The sequence below is a fragment of the Osmerus mordax genome, chromosome 12, assembly GCF_038355195.1.
Source record: "Osmerus mordax isolate fOsmMor3 chromosome 12, fOsmMor3.pri, whole genome shotgun sequence".
NCBI lineage: Eukaryota > Metazoa > Chordata > Actinopteri > Osmeriformes > Osmeridae > Osmerus > Osmerus mordax.
In genome coordinates this window covers 11,541,913-11,562,496 of record NC_090061.1, presented here as the reverse complement: position 1 = coordinate 11,562,496, position 20,584 = coordinate 11,541,913, and the positions used below count along the sequence as shown (strand labels likewise).

At 45.2% G+C, this 20,584-nt stretch overlaps 4 protein-coding genes across 5 annotated transcripts; 1 reads left to right on the top strand and 3 right to left on the bottom strand.

Moving 5' to 3' along the window:
- Window positions 1–837: 837 nt before the first annotated feature.
- Window positions 838–1,881, top strand: atoh1b (atonal bHLH transcription factor 1b). The gene has a single exon (XM_067247684.1). It carries the CDS (start codon window positions 838–840, stop codon window positions 1,639–1,641), a length of 804 nt encoding a protein of 267 aa, XP_067103785.1. The 3' UTR covers window positions 1,642–1,881.
- dok3 (docking protein 3) lies at window positions 1,831–5,479 on the bottom strand. The gene is made up of 5 exons (XM_067247683.1): window positions 5,186–5,479; window positions 4,668–5,003; window positions 4,221–4,311; window positions 3,437–3,606; window positions 1,831–3,296 (listed from the first exon to the last, which is right to left on the bottom strand). The coding sequence occupies exons 1-5, from the start codon at window positions 5,240–5,242 to the stop codon at window positions 2,370–2,372; spliced, it is 1,581 nt and encodes a 526-aa protein (XP_067103784.1). The 5' UTR covers window positions 5,243–5,479; the 3' UTR covers window positions 1,831–2,369.
- A 119-nt stretch (window positions 5,480–5,598) lies between these two features.
- Window positions 5,599–12,274, bottom strand: ddx41 (DEAD (Asp-Glu-Ala-Asp) box polypeptide 41). Its single transcript, XM_067247531.1, has 17 exons — window positions 12,123–12,274; window positions 11,625–11,720; window positions 10,079–10,229; window positions 9,876–9,950; window positions 9,629–9,689; window positions 9,393–9,529; window positions 9,195–9,267; window positions 8,927–9,080; window positions 8,652–8,788; window positions 8,315–8,477; window positions 7,714–7,845; window positions 7,494–7,565; window positions 7,270–7,366; window positions 6,708–6,857; window positions 6,526–6,597; window positions 6,296–6,406; window positions 5,599–5,983 (listed from the first exon to the last, which is right to left on the bottom strand). Exons 1-17 carry the CDS (start codon window positions 12,147–12,149, stop codon window positions 5,847–5,849), a joined length of 1,845 nt encoding a protein of 614 aa, XP_067103632.1. The 5' UTR covers window positions 12,150–12,274; the 3' UTR covers window positions 5,599–5,846.
- A 234-nt stretch (window positions 12,275–12,508) lies between these two features.
- Window positions 12,509–20,307, bottom strand: fam193b (family with sequence similarity 193 member B). 2 transcript variants are annotated; one of them, XM_067248384.1, is made up of 10 exons: window positions 20,104–20,307; window positions 18,888–19,130; window positions 18,216–18,402; window positions 17,401–17,616; window positions 16,865–17,273; window positions 16,458–16,641; window positions 16,048–16,290; window positions 14,722–15,910; window positions 14,545–14,620; window positions 12,509–14,404 (listed from the first exon to the last, which is right to left on the bottom strand). In XM_067248384.1, the coding sequence occupies exons 1-10, from the start codon at window positions 20,257–20,259 to the stop codon at window positions 14,308–14,310; spliced, it is 3,000 nt and encodes a 999-aa protein (XP_067104485.1). In that variant the 5' UTR covers window positions 20,260–20,307; the 3' UTR covers window positions 12,509–14,307. The 2 variants fall into 2 exon arrangements, with proteins under 2 accessions (XP_067104485.1, XP_067104486.1); XM_067248385.1 differs by having other exon boundaries at window positions 16,057–16,290.
- Between the last annotated feature and the right edge of the window lie 277 nt (window positions 20,308–20,584).

Below are 20,584 nucleotides of genomic sequence, written 5' to 3'. Positions count from 1 at the left end.
GCTAAATGATTCATGAATCACCAGCAGACAAACTTATCAGTTACATTGCTCTCACAGAGACAGGTGCGTCCCACCACGTCTCCCACCTGTCCGGTTTATGATGCTGCAAATAATCCTGTGGCAATAGTTCACTTTTTACTGTTTATTTGAGAGCAAACCTGAGCAGGAATTGCACTGCTATGCCCCTTCTTGCCAGGTCTCCTGCTCAGCCAATTCCGTTGCTTATCTGTTGTACATTACCTACCGATATTAGTAAAGGACGTTGCCAACTTCCCTTATTTCCAGTGGATTAGTTGATAAACCTTAGGAAAACTACTTTCTGAAAAACGGCATGCTCAGCACTTACATGAAAGCAAGTAAGAAGACATTGTTTATTAGATTAAAATATACCATAATTCCTGTTTGGTGAATGTAGAACCTAGAATTTACTCGAAACAAATAATAAACAAATAATAAACAAACAAACCATAACAACCTGCAAAACAAATAAAAGCCATAACCAAACTCCGCAGATGGACAATAAATCACCTCTCTAATGGCAAAGTGAGATTCATTTGTAATGCTAATAAGATTGAATAAAAATACACAATAGAGAAAGTCATAATACAATTTCTTCATTTGCAAGATGCCTCACTCTTGTGATTGGCTGCTCGCTGCCGACCTGTTAATGGGCGGGGTAGGGGTCTGTGATGTACTAAAGGCCCACGAGGGATTCAGGGGTGACATGAGACTTCTGGGAGTTGGTTCTGTGTAGATCCTGAAAACTGAAGGAACACTTTAGACATCTGGACTAACTACTTTTTTATTTTGTTTTTTGTTTTTACTGCAATAGCAACTATGACAGCAACTAAATCCGAACTTTCCAACTGGTCAGACTATTCCACGGATGATTACTCATTGTTAGAAGAGTCAAATATTGTGCACATCAACTCCAGGACTTGGATAACTTCACCTGTTCAGTCTCCAAGTTCCAATCCTGCGTTTTCTTCCAGTGGAGTTTCTGGACGATACTCACACGGATCCATGGAAATGACGCTTGACAAATTTATTTCTGTGGGTACATTTTCAGACAGTTCTATCAATGAGATGGATGTTGATGAAATGCCAGAAGAGGCAAGCAAGCTTGGCAACCCAGGCCCGCAGAAACATCGGCGCGTGGCTGCAAACGCAAGGGAGCGAAGAAGGATGCACGGGCTCAACCGAGCATTTGACAAATTAAGGAGTGTAATCCCTTCATTGGAGAACGAGAAAAAACTTTCTAAATACGACACTCTCCAAATGGCACAGATTTACATCACTGAACTGTCCGAGATTCTGGATGGAGTTGTGCAGCCCGAGAGGAGTTCACGTACAGGATGCAGCTCTCCTGATAACCCCACCAAAAGAAATGCAATGCAAACCTTCTCGCCAGAAACCACCTTCAACAGCGATATCACCTACACGATGGACTCCCATCCAGCGCAGAAGAGGCTAAATGGAGAGCAGGGTAACACTTCTACCAAAGTGGGTCACCTCATCATCCTGACGACCCCTAAATCTGACCTGTCTATTGGAAATAAAAGGGCCTCCGCTTCTAACGGAAGTGATGGCGAGTCCTCACACTACAGTGATCCCGAGGACGGCCAGAGCAGCAGACAGTGACTCTTAACTGCCAGGATATTCTTTCAAATCAATTCCAAGGGAAATGTGTGGGTGTTTTACTGGTCAATGACAATTTGCTATCACTTGTCTGTGTTTTAGAAGACATGAGGGACACCAAAATGAGTGTTGAGTTTGTAGCCGGTCTTGAAATGTTGGTATATGCTAGAATGAGAAAGGACAAGTAGCCTAGCAAACACAGTAGGTATCACCCTGCCATATTTTATGATCCATATGATTAAATGCCACATAACACATGAGAGAGATACTTTTTAGATATTTTTTTCTTTTTCATGTTCACAACATTTAAGGCTTCATGTAAAATGAATTTCTAGAGCCCAATGATTGCACTTTATCAAATGTGACTTGACTGATTGCATTTGCCCCTTTTGCTCTCTGCATATGTATTTAAACATGAAACTATTTTGGTATTTATGTAATGCTTATTTTACTTACGAAGAAGCAATAAAAAATAATTTGTTCTAAAATATACATTTTAAATTGATTTTCGGTCTCTCATTCCCCTCACATAAAACCTTTTTAAACAGTATAAAATTGTGAACAAGTGAATGATTAACTCAAAATATCAGATAAAAGTGAAGACCAAATGATATTGTAGTGACCACACAAACATAATTAAATACATAATTATAGATATTATATCTATAATATTCTATGATCTATTCCTTCAGAATATTTTCTTTGACAATTAGTGGTGGAAGGTGGGGGAATCACTCTCCTGAGGGAAGGGCCGGCTGGAACTTTGCAAGGTCTTTAGAGAGGATATCTGACAGCCTCTGTTTAAAGCTACCAGGGATCTCAGTTGGATTGATGTTGGGGGAGACATGTCTGGCCCGCCCCTCCCCTCTTTCCTCTGCCTCCTCTTCCACTTGGACCGGGGACTGGTGTCGGGGCTGGCTGAGGGCTCGGGGCTGGGGCTTCGGGTGGGTCCGCTGGGGCTTTGTCCTGATAGGAGATCGGAGCTCAAGTTGGGGGTGTGACTTAGGCTGATAATAGTTAGGCTGCGGCTGCAACAGCAGTTGGCCTTGGAAATGTGTCTGGGATTGGCACTGGGACTGAGGTTTGCTCACTATTGCATATCTACCCTCCATTTTAGAACTGTCTTTCTCTGTGACCCCCTGGCCCTCCACCCATGTTCTCAGGTTGTAATAGTCAGACTCTCCATTCAAGTTGTCCAGTCTGATTGCGTCCAGAGAATAACACCTCTCACTGTCCTCCTCATCCCCCCCAGACTCCAGGCTGGCCTCAGGCAGGCTCAGCATCCTCATAGGTGCTGGATGTTTGCAGCTCGCTCCAGAGCTGTCGTCTATTGTCGCATACAGCTGACCGTCACACTCATCGCTCTCTTCCTCGGGAAGTAAACATCCAGTGGGAGAGGACCTGGGTGGCTGTTGAGCGCCGGTGAGTCTGTCAGGACAGTCAGATTGGAGGTGGCTGCTGTCACGATAACAGCCCGATGTCGGGGCTTCAGAAGGGGGAAGGGAGGTCCAGGGAGGAGGTTTTGTGTCCTCCTCCTGACGGTGCTGGGCGATGGCCTCCTCCACTGCCCAGTGGATCTGGGGACCCAGCTGGGACAGGAAGCTGAACTGCCCCTCCCCCGAGGAGCAGCGACGGCCTGCCTCGATGGAGAAGCCCCCCTGCGATCAAACACACCTTCACGGTTTAATCTCACGATAACACACAAGAGCATGGGGCTGCAGATGAAATAAAAGGGTTTCATGAAAATCATTCATATTCTCTAGGATTTATGAAGGCGACCTGCTCCGGCCACCTGTACCTTGAATAATCCAAATCTGCGTAGGAGGTGGTAGGGCCAGCTGTAGATGGTCTGGGCTGTGTAGAGCTCCAGCAGCAGGAGGCCGTCTGTGACCGGGCAAAGGAGGTAGTCCCCTGCCAGCTTACACCTCCTCGAGGCCTCAGTGGGCTGGATTGTGACCGTGTACTGGGCTGAGGTGAACAACAGAAAGGAAGAGATGATGCATGCAGAATTTGTTGTATTAGTTGTAGTATACCACAGGATCAAATGCTGTGTTTATCCACAATACTTTAAAGTCAATGAAACATGTAGATCAGAGTTTGAGATCAAATCACTCATACTGTATCTCAAGCATTCAGTCTAAGACAGAAGCAAAATTTGGGTCAAACCGAACTAATGGATGCCTATACAGTTGGCCTACAAGGATGTTCATATTCATATTTACTATACCAATATTTAATGGAACCAGACTTGAGTGCTTGGTTGTCAACAACACTAATCTTCTTCCTTACTCTCAAAACAGAACATCTATGTAGGTAGGGATCAATTTCCTCGTTTTATTTCCTTCTCTGTATTGACAAAGTATTCTTTTGTCAATATGAGGAGTAGCGATAAGAAGCCATTTTGTTTGTTCATATAAGAGATATTGTCACCCTCCCTCCTATTAAGACATATCCTGTTTCAAAAGAACTTGTGGGAAACACTGTCACGAAACATGATGAGGTGATAAGCCTAATTAAAAAAAGGCTCATGACTAAGCCACAATTGCAATGTTAATGTGAATAGATCAATGAATTACTGCTACCTGTTTTCCAAGATGAGTACAATTCATTGTCTTCCATGGGTATCTCCCCCAATGTCTGAAGAACTCTCGTCTCTGGCTCTGAGGGTTCTTTCTGTTGAGCCAGAGGAAAGTGTTGCATCTTGGAGTGGAAACATACTCTCACTTATCTCTGTTTTATGATATGAACATTGTTAGACACACAAGCAGATTGAGGCTTGTGCAAGCAGCAAGATAGGAGAAGTGAAAAGGGCAGTTGCCATTATAACTTCCCCATTGCTGCTACTGTGGGTCTCAAATCTAGACCCACAGATAGAGGGGGTAAACAATAAACCCCGAGTTCAGAGAACATAAAAAAAGACTGAGATAAACCTAAATTTACTTGATAACAGAATATTGATAGACCCCCCCCCCCCCCCCCCCCCCCCCCGCCAACAACCAGGACCACCACCAACATGTACACACACTGACCTCTTCCCTCCAGCTCCGTGATTTTAGGCTATCTGGTGCCTGGAAGGCCACCTGTGAGAATGTGCAGACCCAGTCCTGGCAGGCGTCAGAGGCCAGAGTGTAGCACCGCTGGGTGGTGCTGAGGAGGAAGGCACTACAGTCCGGGGGGCAGATCTCCTCCTGGGCCAGGGTGATGCTCAGGCAGTCACACAGACGGACCCTCTTCTCTGGCCTCCTAGACAGAGGGGACTTTGCATAGAGGGATGTGGGTCCGTCGCGCATGTTATAGAGCTCAACCCGGCCAACCCCTGACATGCTGGGCTGGAAAAGCATCGCCCAGGTCTTGCGCCAGGTTTTCTTTGGGTAACACCAACAAGGTTAAAGACCGGTCCTTCATACACACTCAATATTCTCAACTAGGTATTGCAGTCATGTTGACTTACTTCACCAGCCTAGTTTCACTAATCTCAAACGCAAGATTATTACGTATAACTTGTAGTTACTTTTTGTTCTGTTTGAAGCCATTCATTTATACATACCTTTCCAAACTTGACTCCTTGTAAATACAATACACCCTCCTTAAAGGCAACCTCCATGGCTTTGTCCAACTGTTTCCTCTGCCTCTGCCTGCTGTTACTTCTACACTACAGCACTGTGGGCGCAGTAAAAAAAAAAAAACACCCTACAAAAAAACCAAATCTATCTTTTGCACTTCCTGCACATCATCAGATGGCTACGTTCTCATTAATTCAGAAACAAAAATATTTTATAACATGCTTAGCTTAGTTCTCAGCTGTTTCCTGTAGACAAGTTGAGGAACCATAGCAGTATGTCTATGTAAAAACTATTTTATAGAAAGTGAGACTCACTTCCTTTTGTACACATTTCATCATTTTCGCAGTACAAATTACTTTCACAATGGTTAAAAAAAAAGACGCTTTTTTTTCTTTTTTTAACACAAAATTGTTATTGAATTTTGCTTCATGGTTCCATATAAAATATTCACAGAAACATTTCATAGATGCATATGTCTTTACGTAAAAACAGAACTCATTTGTAACCCACATCTCAATGAGTCATCTCTGGCAACAAAAAGGAAGTCCATTTTAATTGAAAACATAATTCACACGACTGTACAATTCACTGAGCATGTCTACTGGTAGTTTAAAATGTGAGAGATTCAGAGCCTCAAACATGTCGTTAGAAGTCCATGGAGCTGTGAGCCAGGTAGTCCTTGCGTCCAATGTTGGTGACCTGTTTAGTCTGCATGGCCTCCAGCTTGGGGCAGTCGGTGATACGATGACCCAGACCACCACAGAACGTACAGCCTCTCTCCCCTGAGGACACAAGACCAATCAGGGTGTTACACAAGGAGCCTGTGCCAGAACTTCTCAAAAGTTGCAAATTAGTAAATATGTGAATTAACTTAAACTTATTATTTTATTTTATTCAGGTAATAATTACAACATACTTTATTTACTGTAAATATAGATAATAGAAAGACACAGTAAAACTAAAGTGAGTTCTATTTCTGACCGCGAAAAGAGATTAACAAAATATTCAGGACAGGAGGAGAACAGTGAGAACATGAAAGAGACTGAAAATGAGAGAGCCGGAGGGAGAGGATGGTGAAAGACAGAGAGACGTGCCTCCGATGTCCAGCATGGTCTCGTCTCCTGTCTGGAGCACCTGGAGGACCGGAGGCACCTTCTGCTTGGCCTCGATCAGCAGAGCTTTGAGATCCATCAGCACCGACTCATCTGCACAACAACACACAGAGACACAGGTTGTAACAAACGCTTCAACACCCTGGGGGCTGTGGAAAGAGGAAATCCTTCTGTTGACATTTGTTAATTGTATGATATTAGTTGCTGCTTACCGCAGCCTTTGTTGATGAAGGTTGTTGCAATACCAGTTTTCCCAGATCTACCAGTTCTTCCAATCCTGTGGACTGAAATATGGGAAATGTATATGACGTGGGGGATTTCCGACAGTGGCTTTAAAACATGAGTAAAAACAAGGTGGGAAAAAGCACGACCTCGGTATTAAAGAGGCCCTCACCATAGTTTTCTATCTCCTCTGGCATGTCGTAGTTCACCACGTGTTGAATGGCGGGAAAGTCCAGACCTTTGGAAGCCACGTCTGTGGCCACAAGCACATCTTTCTTCCCTTCCTTAAATGCTTCGATGGCTTTGGTTCTCTCCTCCTGGTCTGGAAACATCCAGAAGGATCAAATCAGGCTTCAGGACAAACATGCAGCTGAATCTCGAGATTTGAGGGTAACAACACATAGAGAAAGAGATGGCTGAAATGTGTGAAGGAAGGAGGACACCTAGTGGTACGAGGTTGCAACTGCAGAGAAGGGGAACAGGCTGGACCCAATACATTACATTTAGTCATTTAGCAGACGCTCTTACCCAGAGCGACTTGCAGTAAGTACAGGGACATTCCCACCGAGGCAAGTAGGGTGAAGTGTCTTGCCCAAGGACACAACATCCTTTTTCACGGCCTGGAATCGAACCGTCAACCTTCAGATTACTAGCCCGATTCCCTAACCGCTCAGCCACCTGACTCCCTGTTCAGAAGTACCCTTCTGAACACCACTGTTCATTTGATGTCTAACCTTTCCCTCCGTGGATGGCCACAGCCTCCACTCCTTTCAGCAGCAGGTACTCGTGGATGGCGTCTACGTCGGCTTTCTTCTCCGCAAACATCAACACCTGGAAGGAACGGGAAAGAAAAGGAACATGTTCACTTCGTGTTCAGACTCAACCACATCCCGAGTCCGGCGTTAACACATCCTGCCAAGCTGGATTGCGGGAAGTTTCGACAGCAGTGTGAACTCACAGGAGGTGGGGTTTTCTGCAAGCACTCCAGCAGGTACACCATCTTGGCCTCTTCCTTCACATACTCCACTTCCTGTACACACAGGGAGACAGCGCATTAGCTACACCTAGCTGGTTTATAAAAACAACGCTAAAAAGACTAACAATATCCCAACAATAGGATCTGGCATGTTGTCAAATGCTAATACATCCCACAGTGCTATAGTGCCTGGTGAGCTTACCTGAATGACATCCAAGCTGGCAGCTCCGGCCCTGCCTACGTTTATGGTGATGGGTTTGACCAGGGCACTCTTAGCAAAGTTTGCGATCTTCTTTGGCATGGTGGCACTAAAGAGAAGAGTCTGTCTCTGACCCTGTAGGATGACAGTGCTGTTACCAAGGTTCTTGCAGGTTTCAGGTTTTTTGGGCAAAGTTTGCAGCGAGCCTCGTGTCTCGTTGAATGTACACTTTCCCATTTTTAACAAACTAACAAACTCTGAGGAGACGCAGATGTATTTTGCAGTAAGGTATTGAATGAACAAGAGTAAAACCTTTTTTAGACCTGTCTAAATGAAATTTAAGACCTCGGATGAAAATCTGGCAGTTTTTAAGACGTTTCAAGGCCTTAAATTTTAAGTTCATAATCTTTTACATTTGCAGACCCCGCGGGAACCCTGTGTTACGTAACTGCTTCGAGACACATCCTGCTTTGTGTGTCAGGTGATCCCTGGTGGGTGACAATAAGGAAAGTGACCACTGTCCACTATAACTACACGGTTGAAATTCTCCCATGGTTCCACCAGTCTCCTGGGCAGGCTACACCTCTCCCAACGGGGGGCTGACCTTAAAGTAGGAGAAGATGGTCCTGATGTCCTCCTCGAAGCCCATGTCAATCATCCTGTCAGCCTCGTCCAGGGCCAGGTAACGGCAGATGTCCAGGCTTATCATCTTCTTCTGGAGCAGGTCCATCAGCCTGCCAGGGGTGGCCACCATCATGTGGACCCCCCTGCAACCCAGGGAGGAGACAAACAATCAGCCAGGACCGAGGCCCATAGATGGACAGAAAACAGCAACTGAAACCTAGTTCCTCTCTACTTAAAATACAACAACAACAAAGTAACCCGATCCGTGCATTGGCAAACACTTGTGTCTGTTGTTGACCCCAGCAGCCAGGACTTACTGGTTGACCACCTCCATCTGCTCTTTGACAGACATGCCTCCGATGCAGAGGGCGGAGCGCAGCTGGGGGGCTCCTTCCTCCTCCAGCAGCTTGCAGTAGTACTCTATGATGCTGTGGGTCTGCCTCGCCAACTCTCTCTGGAAGGGAACCAGGGTAACTGTTACCATACCGCTGTTATATACTATCATCTAAGAATGTGTCTGTCAGAAGCTTAGTCTCTCTCCCGATGGCTTAGTTCAAGCTCAAATGATGTCGGACCCGAGTTGACGACTCACCGACGGGCAAATGATGAGTCCGTAGGGCCCTTCTCTCTTGCAGAAGGGAAGCCTCTTCTCCTGCTCCAGGGAGAACATGATGATGGGCAGGGTGAAGACCAGGGTCTTTCCTGACCCGGTGAAGGCGATGCCAATCATGTCTCTGCCTGACAGGCTACATACAAATGGGAGCAACGTCATCGATAAGACAGAAACACGACCAGACCCTGAAGTCAAGACAAGTAGCCAGGAATGCTAGAGGGGAGACAGGAGGACTGGGTCTACTCACACAGTAGGGATTCCCTGGACCTGAATAGGTGTGGGATGCACAATCCCTTTCTTCTTCAAACCTTTCATAACAGCTGGAGGGACAATTAGTGAAACATAAGACGGGTATATTAATAAAGTGAGTTTCTTTTGAATGAAAATATCATAGCAGGTGTGTTAGAAGATTAATGGTGAGTGGGTGCGGTGCAGTGTATCTCACCTTGTGGAAACTTCATCTCCCTGAAGGTCTTAATAGGAGCAGGGACACCATCTCCATCCACCAGGATGTGGAACTTCTTCCTGACGCGCTCGTGTCTGGCAGGGGGCATGTTTAGGATGTACCGCGGAGCCTTCCAGCTGGACCGGACAATCACAGTGAGAGGACGGGTGAGGGTTACCACAATCTTTACATCATAAGCCCCAAGGCCTTAGTTTGAACCCAACCATGGAACTTACCTTGTTTTGATTGGATCGTCGTATATGATGCCTTTAGCCATCTCTTTCACTGACATGAGAGCTGACACCAAGAGAAACAAGATGTTTAATCTCAAGATAATGAGAAATGCTGACATAGTGAATATTCATTGAGTGCATGGGTGGCATGTAATAAAAGTCATAACCACCTCTTTGACTGAGCCAATCCCCTTTTCAACCTGCTACATTTCACAGTATGACGGCAGGTTGGAATCTGGTAATGGTTTACCTCTGCCCTCAGCAACGCTCTCCAGAATCTTCTCTTCCTCCTTCAGCTGTTTCTCCTTGGCCGACTCCTTACGGGCTACGAACAGAATTAAACAGCACAGGGGCTTAGCACTAAACATGATCCCTACTTCTCATGGCCTCACTGGTGGACCATTGTAACATACATCTTATACACTGTTGACATGAACACTCAAAATGTGGTACCTTCTGCTTTCTCCTTGAGGTGCTGGTGCTGGTCCAGGAGGCTGACGTTGGAGCGAGGCCCCAGACCTTCCTCTTCATCCCTCTGCTCTCCTCCGCTGTCCTTCTGATCCTCCTCCACTGCCTTCCCTCGCAGACGTAGCATCTTCTGAAGCTGTAGAACAGGAGAAGGTATAACAACCAGGATGGAATCGAAGTCTATTATACGCAATTTACGAATAATGTGTGATAATTCATGTTAGTAATATGATAAGTGATGTTTGAGAATGATTAACTACAGGATTATAGAGGACATTGAATCCAGTGGGGGTTCTACACAGGGAACTTTTACAGTGCCCCTGGCCCCCCCTGAGCTGGCTGAATAATATATACACTACCGTTCAAAAGTTTGGGATCACCCAGACAATTTTCCACTTTTATTTATCAAATAAGTTGCAAAATGAATAGAAAATATAGTCAAGACATTTACAAGGTTAGAAATAGTTATTTGAAATATTAATTTTGTTCTTCAAACTTTGCTTTCGTCAAAGAATGCTCCATTTGCAGCAATTACAGCATTGGAGACCTTTGGCATTCTAATTCTAATTCTTCTAATCATCCATTAGTCTTCTAAGGTAATTAGCAAACACAATGTACCATTTGAACACTGTAGTGAGAGTTGCTTGAACTGGGCCTCTATACACCTATGTAGATATTTAATTTAAAAACAGACGTTTCCACCTAGAATAGTCATTTACCACATTAACAATGTATAGTGTTTTTCTGATTAATTTAATGTTATCTTCATTGAAAAAAAGTGCTTTTCTTTGAAAAATAAACTTGTGTGAACGGTAGTGTGTGTGTATATATATATATATATATATATATATACAGTACCGTGCAAAATTGCACTTTTATACTGCTGCACAAATAAATAAAAATTATATTACATATATTTATTTGATTAAACATTGCATTAAAATCTGATACACTTAAACGCCGCCCTCGAAAAAATGCAGCAACATTAAATTTAGATTTTCCTGTGTTGTTCTTAATTACGAATTAAATAATAATAATAAAAGCTGCCCTCGTGTACACACCGCCCTCATCTAAACATGTAATTCAAGAAAAGCTATAGCATTTAATTGAAGAAATACAGTATAAGACATTATTTGTGTAAAACATCTTGGGTGTCCAAGACTTATGCACAGTACTGTATATATTTTTTTATTTAGGGGTTCATGCCCACCTTTTGCAGCATTGTCCTACTGTATTTAATTTCTCATTTTTGATGGCCCGACCTCAATGTTTGAATTGAAACTCTATGTACAAAATTAAAGCTTCTATGAGTTTAATGTAAAGCAAAATTATAGTATTTAATATTTAAATATAATTTTCCGTTTTTTAATGTGCCCCTCTGATTAAACACTGGACCCCCCCCAGTAAAATTTGTCTAGAACCGCCAATGATTGAATCTGCTTGTGATCAGGACGCAAAATAGCACTTGTACATGGCATCCTTCATATGGGTAGGTGTGAAACAATCTGGACATTAACTGATGTGTACATACCATTTGGTGCTTTCGTATTTTAACGGGAACGTATGGAACATAGGCGTCATCTTCAGATCTCTCTGATCCCGATTTTTCTTCCTCGCCGTAAGACCTCTGTTGTAGAAACAAATGGACAGACAATATTTTAGTTCATCTCCAGTTTTAAATGCCCTATACATATTAGCATGACCATCTACTTACCCAGGCTGAGGATAAAATAGTATTAAACCCAACAACATAGTCTAGCTATCTAATAAATGTACTGCTTGATGTCTAGGTTATGGTTAGAAACAAATTGAAATATTCTTTCATTTCATAAACCCAATTAACTCTAGAAATGAAAAGAATTTGTATAAATAACTATGTAAGCTTGTGCAAGTCGAAATTGAGCACCCCATGCTATGATGTATTCCATTGCATGGGGTTTAGCCTAAACAGTTTACAGTAGCTAGCTAGCTAGCACAGCACAGTATTAATCCAAAACAAAATGCTAACGTGTGAAAGCTAATCACTTACCTTCTTGAGTCGATTTTCCGCCTCCATTGTTGTATGTGTTTCTTGTCAAATATATATGCTCTTCTGACCTACTTATGACCATTAAAAACAATACGACAAAACGCTGCTTCTTTTCTTCCTTCAGGGACGCAGTTGGCTAGTACTAGCTTACAAACGCACCAAGAACGAAGTCGATTTGTTTCTGTACGGGAAGCTGAGAAGGACATTATGTTGCTGGAGTGGACGTTTCCACAAAGCAAAGCAACTTAGTTTTTACTTGTGTTAACACTATAACTCGGGCTAAAACTATTAAGAAAGCAAACAACACGCTTTATTTTTCAAAACTGTCATGTTTTAATCTTTCTTAACGAAAGATTTTCACAGTATCAAAAGTGAATAATAAAAAACAGAAAAGCCAACATACACTTGGCTATTTATGGTATTATAAATCTACATTCCAAACATTTAAGATAATGTCCTCTAGTTGAATATAACCTGGATAGCATCAGATGTAGAACATGAAAACAAAGTTCATAACAGATTTTTAGGAAAAGAAAACATCCCATCTCAAGGAGTCTCCAACAAATTGCTTTGATTCAATTAAAACACAAGCCCCACTTCCCATCACTATACTAACTTGATTCTTATTTTCTCATCAGAGGGATAATCAAGGTCAGAGACTGCGGAAGGGGAGTGGTAGCCAAGGAAGCAGTGGAAGAGGGTTTAGCTAAGAGCACAGAACTAAAGCTGTCCTTATGTACAAACGTTGAAATGATTAGATGAAGCAGAAGTATGCCATGGTCTTGAGGAAGCTGTCTTGCACCAGTGTACGTTCAGCTGTAAGAGCTATACAACTGCAGCAGTTTGAGACTTTCATGAGGCAGACAGTGGTCCGTTTCTCCACTGAAGCGCACTGGAATAAAATGTATGATTACTGGACAACCGATAAAGGAAAATAAAAAGAGTTGGGAACATGTTTCAAAGCCAGAACTATATCAAAAACCACCATGGGGGGAGATATTAGCTCAATTAAAATACCAGAGGGATAAAAATGTTTTAAGCAAGATACAGCCAGTGACTAATGTTAGGCATTGCCCGTTATCAGATTTGGATAAAATAGAGGTTTTCAGAATCACTTTTAAATATCATGCACAAGGGGGCTCTGGCTTCATTCATCACATCTTGTATGATGTAGGTAGATTAAAGTGTTAAACAAACACAGTAATTGAATAAATATATATACTTTTTTTTTCAGATCAAGTTTATATTAGTGTCGTATTGATTACTTCGCAAACGTTCATGTTTTAAAAAACAAAAACATTTCATGTAACAATTTTATACAAAAACCGTGGTAGGACATTGGGTGCCTGTCATGCCATTTCATCCATCTTTGTTGATTGCTTTAGAAATTGCATTGCTTTAAAAACAAAAACTACAGAATGAGATACTCCAAATGCCACTACCAGTCACGACCTAATGCAGCGTTTAGCCAGTGATTCAGTGGATTGAATAGGGGTCAGTTAAATCTATGGCACAATTTATGCAGTACGGTTGAGTTTAGGTGACTAGGGTGCCATAAAATCCTACACAAGGACAGTGGATATGTCTTTTCCCCCCTAACTGAGACTGAAAAAAAATATATCTGTGGAGTCACCTTCACAATACTTTCTTCTTAAATTCATTGTAAAATGATATAAAGCTGGAACGTCCTCACATTCTCATCACAGAAATGGTGTGAAGGGGGCCAGAGGAGCAAGAACAACAGCAACAAAAACAGGAATGAGCAACAGAGTACCTTTGGAGTACCAAACCGAACCAATAGGAATCCAGAGGTTTAACAATGTTAAAATATGCCACATTTGCAATAAAACACTTTTATTGTAAGGTAACTGTTTACATACTACATTAAATGAAGCACACAGATGAAGCGGGTCAGACAAAGTTGATTATTTTCCATTTTTGCAACTCGTTTTGTGATCATCACCAAGATAGCAAAAGTTGGAGTTGGCCTTGTGAGATATCCCTGGCTAGTAGCCAATAGGATTATAGTCCTTCTGAATGGAAAACGATGCTGCCCCAGGGTCCCTTGGCTTTGCGACGAAGAAGAGGAGGAAGTGGGAATGAGTAAAAAGGCCTCCGGCCAATCAGGGTTCTATTGACAGTTATGTTGGGAACTTGGGAGTTCTGTAGTCCGGGGCCCATCAAGTTATTGAGCTGCGTTTGAAGAAACCTTTTTGAGGCTAAAGTTGGACCAGTTCACTGCTACCTTCTGGCGGGTTTGTTTAGCAGAATCAAGGCAAAACCTGCAGCAGAAAGTGAAAGAGACAGATAAGAAGGAGAGCTTCAGATGACCACAATCAATCAACGCGTCAGAGAACATTCTGACAGTATGACTGCCGTGTGGCCTCTGCAGTGCACAGGGTCCTCCACATTCAGTGCCTACCTTTTGAAGTATTCCACCTCACGATCAATCTCATCCATTTCTGTAGCATCTACATCTTTCGGCAGAAAAACATCATCTATGAAATGAAGAGAGTCACAGTAAAAGTGCTGCCACACACATACATGCACTAACTACACCATAGTTTATCAATGAGCGCCATTGTCTGACATAGCCTACCAATAGCAGGGCCAGATTTCTCGCCCTTGTTCTTGTTCTTCTTATTCTTCCCCTTGGGCTGCTGCTGCTGTCCATTTGTAGGAGCAGTGGAGTGACCTCTGCCCTCTGACTCCTGTTCCGAGCGACCTCCACGTGTCTCTGCGTCAGCCTTGCCCCTGTGGGTGTTTGAGACCCCACTGGCTGTTCCATTGGTCGCCTGTCTGGGTGGCCTGGACTCTGTGGGGTTCTTGGGCACGGTTCTCTGGCTGTCTGCAGAGGGCAGGGGCTGAGGTGGAGGGGGCTGTCGGGACCCCATCTTATAACTGTTAGATCCCAAGTCTGCCCCCTTGCTCATCAATTCGTTCCCAGAGGCAGCTTTGGTGGGTTTGGCTGGGTTCTGCTCAGTCAGAGGCTGCTCCTGCCTTTGCTGCTGCTTTTTACCCTTCTTGGCTTTAGCAGCACCAGCCCCAGCAGCGGCAAAGTTCCTGGGATCCAAGACATCCTCCTTGGGCTTGGCAGCAGCAGGGACCGGGGTCTGCTGCTGGCTGTCCGGCCCAGAAGAGGGGCACATCTCTGGGGAACGAATGCGGATGAGCTTGGACAGATTGGGTGTGGAGTGCAGCCGCTGGACGTCTTTGGGCCCGGTGGCAGCCCCGGTGGCAGCCCCGGTGGCAGCCCCGGTGGCAGCCCCGGTGGCAGCCCCGGTGGCAGCCCCGGTGGCAGCCCCGGTGGCAGCCCCAGTGGCAGCCCCGGTGGCAGCCCCGGTGGCAGCCCCTGCAGTGGTGGTTGTGTTGGAGGAGGAGAGGCTGTGGGCTTCCTCCCAGCCGTTCACCAGGTCCAGATGGCTCTTGAAGGTGCCCAGGGAGAGAGGGGCCAGGTCCAGGTCGATCTGCTGCAGGTCAGAGGAGCCGTTGAGGTGTGACAGCAGATGGTTGCCCTCCAGCGTAGCCGCCTTCTTAGGGAAATCGTTGACATCCAGGTTGAGGTCATACATGCTAAAGGAGGCCCGGATAGAGTCCTTGATGGTGTTCTTGATCTCCTCCAGCCGGCTGGTGAGGAAGCTGTTGACCCGCTCCAGCTCCAGCTGGGGCCACTCCAGCAATCGGCTGGCCTCCGAGCCCTCAGGGCTGGGATCGTCTGCAGGCTCTGGAGGGGTGGATAGGGGGTCGCTGCCTCCAGCCTCCATGCAGCCATGCGACTTCTCCTTTTCCTGACACAGTGTAGAGAGATAGAGAGCGACAGAGAAAGACAAAGAAACAATAATCAGTAAATAGATGCAATTCATGATAAATAAACATAATAAATACCATACATTTAGGTAGCACCTAGTATATCCTCCATTCTCACCTCTCTTACCTTCTTCTTCTGTTTATGACGGGCCCGTTTGGCCGCCTTGGCACTGTTGATGGGTTTGGGCTCCGAGTTGTTGATGAAGTCCAACAGCTCGTCGACGTCCCGGTTGTCGATTGCGCTGGCGACGCCCGGGTCTGAGTCTTGTTGCAGAGGCAGCTCTTCCTTGCGTCGGGTCAGACGGGATCGTAGCTTCTCCCGGATCTCGGCATAGTTACGACTCGTCGGTGCAGCAGGAGGCTGGACGTGGAGAAAACAGATTTAGCGTTCACTTCTCTTAACTGCATATTTTAGAGGAAACAACTTTTGGCATTTTAACAAAAGAGCGAAATCAATGGATGGTCCATATATTACAGTTTTTATCATCAGAAAAAAAGGCCAACATTGCAGCTAAAGATGACACTTACTGCGTTGTGTCCGAAGAACTCGCAGTAGCAGCAGTCGCAATACTTCCCATCCTTCTGGTTGGTGGAGGAAGAGGCACAGGAGCTCCTCTCAGAGCTGCTGTCCTCGTCCTCACCCTCCTCCAGCTCCGACGGAGCGTGGCACAACGTCCCGTTAGCCAGCTTGTGTCCTTTACACGCCTGGTCCCTGAGGGAAGGACACACAGGGACAGACAAGTCAGACGACGTGTCGAGCAAAGCAATGGAATAGAGAACAGCCCAGTACTAGATTAAAAAACTAAACGAATATGTCATGTGGCGCATTAGGGATTAAAAAAACCTACCTGACCTACTGTATTTCAAACCTCAAATACCCACCACTGGGTAAATGGACAACAATCACAACAACAACAGCCATGCTCCAGACTAACCTGCAGGCCCCTGCTGTCAGATGTCCTACGTTGGAGGTGGCCACTGTCGCACCGCTGTTCCCGTTACAGGGGTGGTTACAGCCCATGAGGGACCCGCCCAGTTTGCTGTGCTGAGTGTTGACAGCAGGAATGTGGGAGTTCTTGCAGGGGCTAGGCTTGTGGAGGGCCGTGGGGCTGTCAGGCCCAGAGGAGAGCTTGGCTGACGGGCTGTGGAGGTTTGGTACCAGAGGAGAGAAGGGAGCGTGAGCAGCGAGGCCGGGGCTGGGAGAGGAAGGGACGTGGCCGTGCGTTCCCGAGCTCTGCTTGGGCGGCAGGAGAGAGGAATGCTGGGAGGAGAGACCAGTGGGGCTGTTGGGGGGCACAGACAGGTCCGAGTGTTGGTGGTGATCACTGGGATGGAAGGCTTCGCCTGGGGGAGAAACAGAAAAAGTCAAGAAAGAGTCTTTCAGCAAGGAGATTCTGGACCCCAACTCAAGTATATTTTCAAATGTATGGGAAAATTGTGATAAAAAGATAAAGATGGGCAAGCTTCACACCTGGCGGAGTTGGTCTTCTGCACATGGTCTTGAAGTGCTTGGGGGTGGTCTTACAGAGGTCAGAGGTAGAATGGGGGTTGCCAGGAGACGTTCCGCTGGAATTCTGGGATGAGGGGTGACTGTAGGGGCACACTTTGGCCCCTGAGGTCTTTGCAGATTTCCCAGGTGCCTCATGAGAACCTCGTTTCTCGTGACACACTGGTCCCCTTGTTCCACCTGGAGGTGTAGAGGTGACTACATTACACACAGCAACCAGCATCTGCTCATTGACGTCATACTCTGGTTGTCATGTCTTTTTTTATCCAATATGAAACTTATGTTTAACTTCTGCCACAACAACAATGCTGGTACTAACTAGTGATGCACCAAAATGAAAATGATGGGCCGAAACCGAAACTTCAAGATGCACTTGGCTGAACACTGAAACCGTTTTTCTTTTGTGCCCATTTTTAAATATATTTTAAATAATTGTATCAATATTATTTCAATTTCGGCATTGTACCCCTCTAGAAATGTCTGTTGAACAAACACTGCAGATTGCAAATTTTATGTTCTTATCAGAAACATTTAAGTATTTCCACATCACTGACATGATCCCCCTTTGTGGGGCAGCGCCGTGATAATGGCTGGATCGAACAGGAGTGAAATCTGAGTGCTGAGCACTGTGGGCCGGGGCAGCATTTATTTTTGGCTCATTTTTGGCCTCTTCTCTCTTTTCGCCAAAAAACGAAAATGCCACTTTCGGCAGAAAGTTTTTGGCTACGACATTTTTGGTGCATTCCTAGTTAAAGGATAACGGGGTTGGGTTAGCAGACCTTGCTGTGAGTGTGGGGCTGCATTGTGGTTGCAGTGGACCCCTCCATTGCTGTGGGCAGAGTTCCAGAGGCCAGACAGCTTGTGGGCTGACAGGAAGGAGCTGGGGTCCCAGTCTACAGAACTGTGCTCTGGGTACCCATTCCCACAACTCTGGGATTTGCAGGAGGACGAGTGTGACAACGGTACCTGAAACAAAACAGGACAGGCACAAGGCTACTTTAGAAGGCTTTTTAAATGCAAGATGATATTTGGCACCACAATAAATTGGCCGGCCTGCGGCATGTGGGCCAGTCAGGCTGTCCAAGTAGCTATTCCACAGTTGCACAGTGCACCTAATATTCTGTGCATTGTCTCGTTAAAAGGTGCACCTCCATTCAACCAAAAACTGCAAGGAAGAACCAAGCGGTGCACCCATGTTTATGTAGGTCCTGAGCATGGCGAGACTTTATATGAAGCACTGGGCCATAGTCCAACGAGGCCATGTGTCCCTCTGCTACAGATATCAATAAGCATACCCCTGCTCAGGGGTTGGAGGGAGATTCCATCATATATCCTCCTACATTCATCTCTGACATCTCTGCTACACTAAACCGTAAAGTCCCATCACATAGCCTACCTCATCCAAGCTACCATAACGACCAGTGTGGTCCTTTCAGGCCTGTCATACTGACCGGTGTGGGCTCCTCCTGGGCACTCCGCCTCTCCTCCTCCTCCACGCTCTTCCGGCAGCTCTGGCAGATCCAGAGGGGCACCTCCCCCAGGAGAGACTGGGACAGGGAGGGCACCGCGTCAGCCAGCTTACGGCCCACCGTGTCTGCCAGCTTCGCCCCGTGACCCCCAGGGAGACCATTCACAGAGTTTGCCCCCCAGTCCTTAAACTCACGATGACACAGTAGGCAGCAGGTGTGCATAGGCTGGATGGCAGATGTAAGTGGAAAAAGGTAGGTCTTAAACACTGCTGTTGGTTCAGAGTTTACTAACTTAGGCACTAAAGGATATGATTAGGCAGGTAAGCAGGAACCATGTGAGGGTATTTCTTCATAAGAAGTAAAGCATCTTATAAAATCAGTTCTATGATAGCAGTCTCTGCATGGGCAAAATCATGTGAAGGTTACCTATTGAGACAACTTGGTTTCACTTTACACAAGGCACACAGATTCACATATTCATGACGTCCACCTCAACTTTACGCTTGGTTGACAGCAAGAAACGATAACGTAAGATGGACTACCATAACACCAAGCTGCCTGACTGATAAAACACAGCTAACATGCATGATTCTGCTGTAGACAATGAGCAATTAAGTATTAACCACGCAGAGCCAGCTGTGTTGTGTAATCTATAAAGCAATGATCTGCACATATAACGTTGGATAGCTAGCTTTCTGGACGGGTAAAAACTGCCTGGATCAGTTACCACTAATAGTCTGTAAGTGTAAACTTTAACTGCAAGCTAGTCAGAGATCCAGATTCGATTATGGCACTTCGAAGCCAGCATTTACGACGTGTCCGATGCACGCGCACAACAATGTCAAACTTATAACTGGTATTGTAGGTAACTGATACAAACAAGTGGGTTATTTTTTGGCTTGCCAGCCTTTGCTAAACTGATGTGGATGTCTTTTTGCTTGCATGCACAATTTATAGCTAATGAGTTATTTATTTATTTATTTAGCTGGCAAGCTAGCTAGCTTTGTAGCAAATGGATCTACCCCGACCACGTTACGGAAACGAAAATAAAACATAAACCCTTGTTCATTGTGCACCCATAGAATCCAATCCACTACTTAAAACACGTAAATATATACATATAAAAAGCAGCCATGTGACTTTGATGGCTGGTTAGCTGCCTAAGTTATGTTCAAATGCTAGCTAGAAAGCTAGCTACCTGATTCGCCCTGGTGGCCAGTCTATCCAGCCCTGCATCTCCGCCACCACCGCCAGCTGCATCGCCGGGAGAGACGAGGTTCTTCGATATGTTCTGCTGTCCAGGCACCAGCTCCTTGTGCCCGACTCCTTGTTGTTTGGTTTTCTTCCTTGCCATTACTCAAGTGTTCGTGATATCCTTTGGCCAAGTTTGCACCAGTTTGGAGGGTTTACACACACAGTTTCTGTTCTTCTAGGATCACAAATGTTCCCTATCTTCTCCAGTCAAGACAACAGTCAATATGGCGGAGAACTGGCACACTGTGGAGTTCATAGGTCAAAGTTACTGCTGGCAATTTAGCTTCAAGTCGTGTGTACATGTCTATGCTTCAATGTGATACAGGCCACCGTGATAAGTGAGGCAAATTTGCCACCATGATAAGTGAGGGCATTTGCTCTAGGTTGTCGATATTGCTCCGTTTGACAATGCCTGCATTTGCACG

Excerpts from the sequence above, each read along its gene's own strand:
- atoh1b (XM_067247684.1), top strand. The coding sequence starts at position 838 with ATGACAGCAACTAAATCCGAACTTTCCAACTGGTCAGACTATTCCACG.
- dok3 (XM_067247683.1), bottom strand. The coding sequence starts at position 5,242 with ATGGAGGTTGCCTTTAAGGAGGGTGTATTGTATTTACAAGGAGTCAAG. Across the intron at positions 3,607-4,220 it reads GTACTCATCTTGGAAAACAG|CCCAGTACACGGTCACAATC; the intron begins GTAGCAGTAATT and ends TGTTCACCTCAG. Across the intron at positions 3,297-3,436 it reads GCAGATTTGGATTATTCAAG|GGGGGCTTCTCCATCGAGGC; the intron begins GTACAGGTGGCC and ends GTTTGATCGCAG.
- ddx41 (XM_067247531.1), bottom strand. The coding sequence starts at position 12,149 with ATGGAGGCGGAAAATCGACTCAAGAAG. Across the intron at positions 9,081-9,194 it reads GTCCAGGGAATCCCTACTGT|CCTGTCAGGCAGAGACATGA; the intron begins GTGAGTAGACCC and ends ATTTGTATGTAG. Across the intron at positions 8,478-8,651 it reads CAGATGGAGGTGGTCAACCA|GGGGGTCCACATGATGGTGG; the intron begins GTAAGTCCTGGC and ends CCTGGGTTGCAG.
- fam193b (XM_067248384.1), bottom strand. The coding sequence starts at position 20,259 with ATGGCAAGGAAGAAAACCAAACAACAAGGAGTCGGGCACAAGGAGCTG. Across the intron at positions 19,131-20,103 it reads TGGCCACCAGGGCGAATCAG|CCTATGCACACCTGCTGCCT; the intron begins GTAGCTAGCTTT and ends TCTGCCATCCAG. Across the intron at positions 18,403-18,887 it reads CCCAGGAGGAGCCCACACCG|GTACCGTTGTCACACTCGTC; the intron begins GTCAGTATGACA and ends GTTTTGTTTCAG.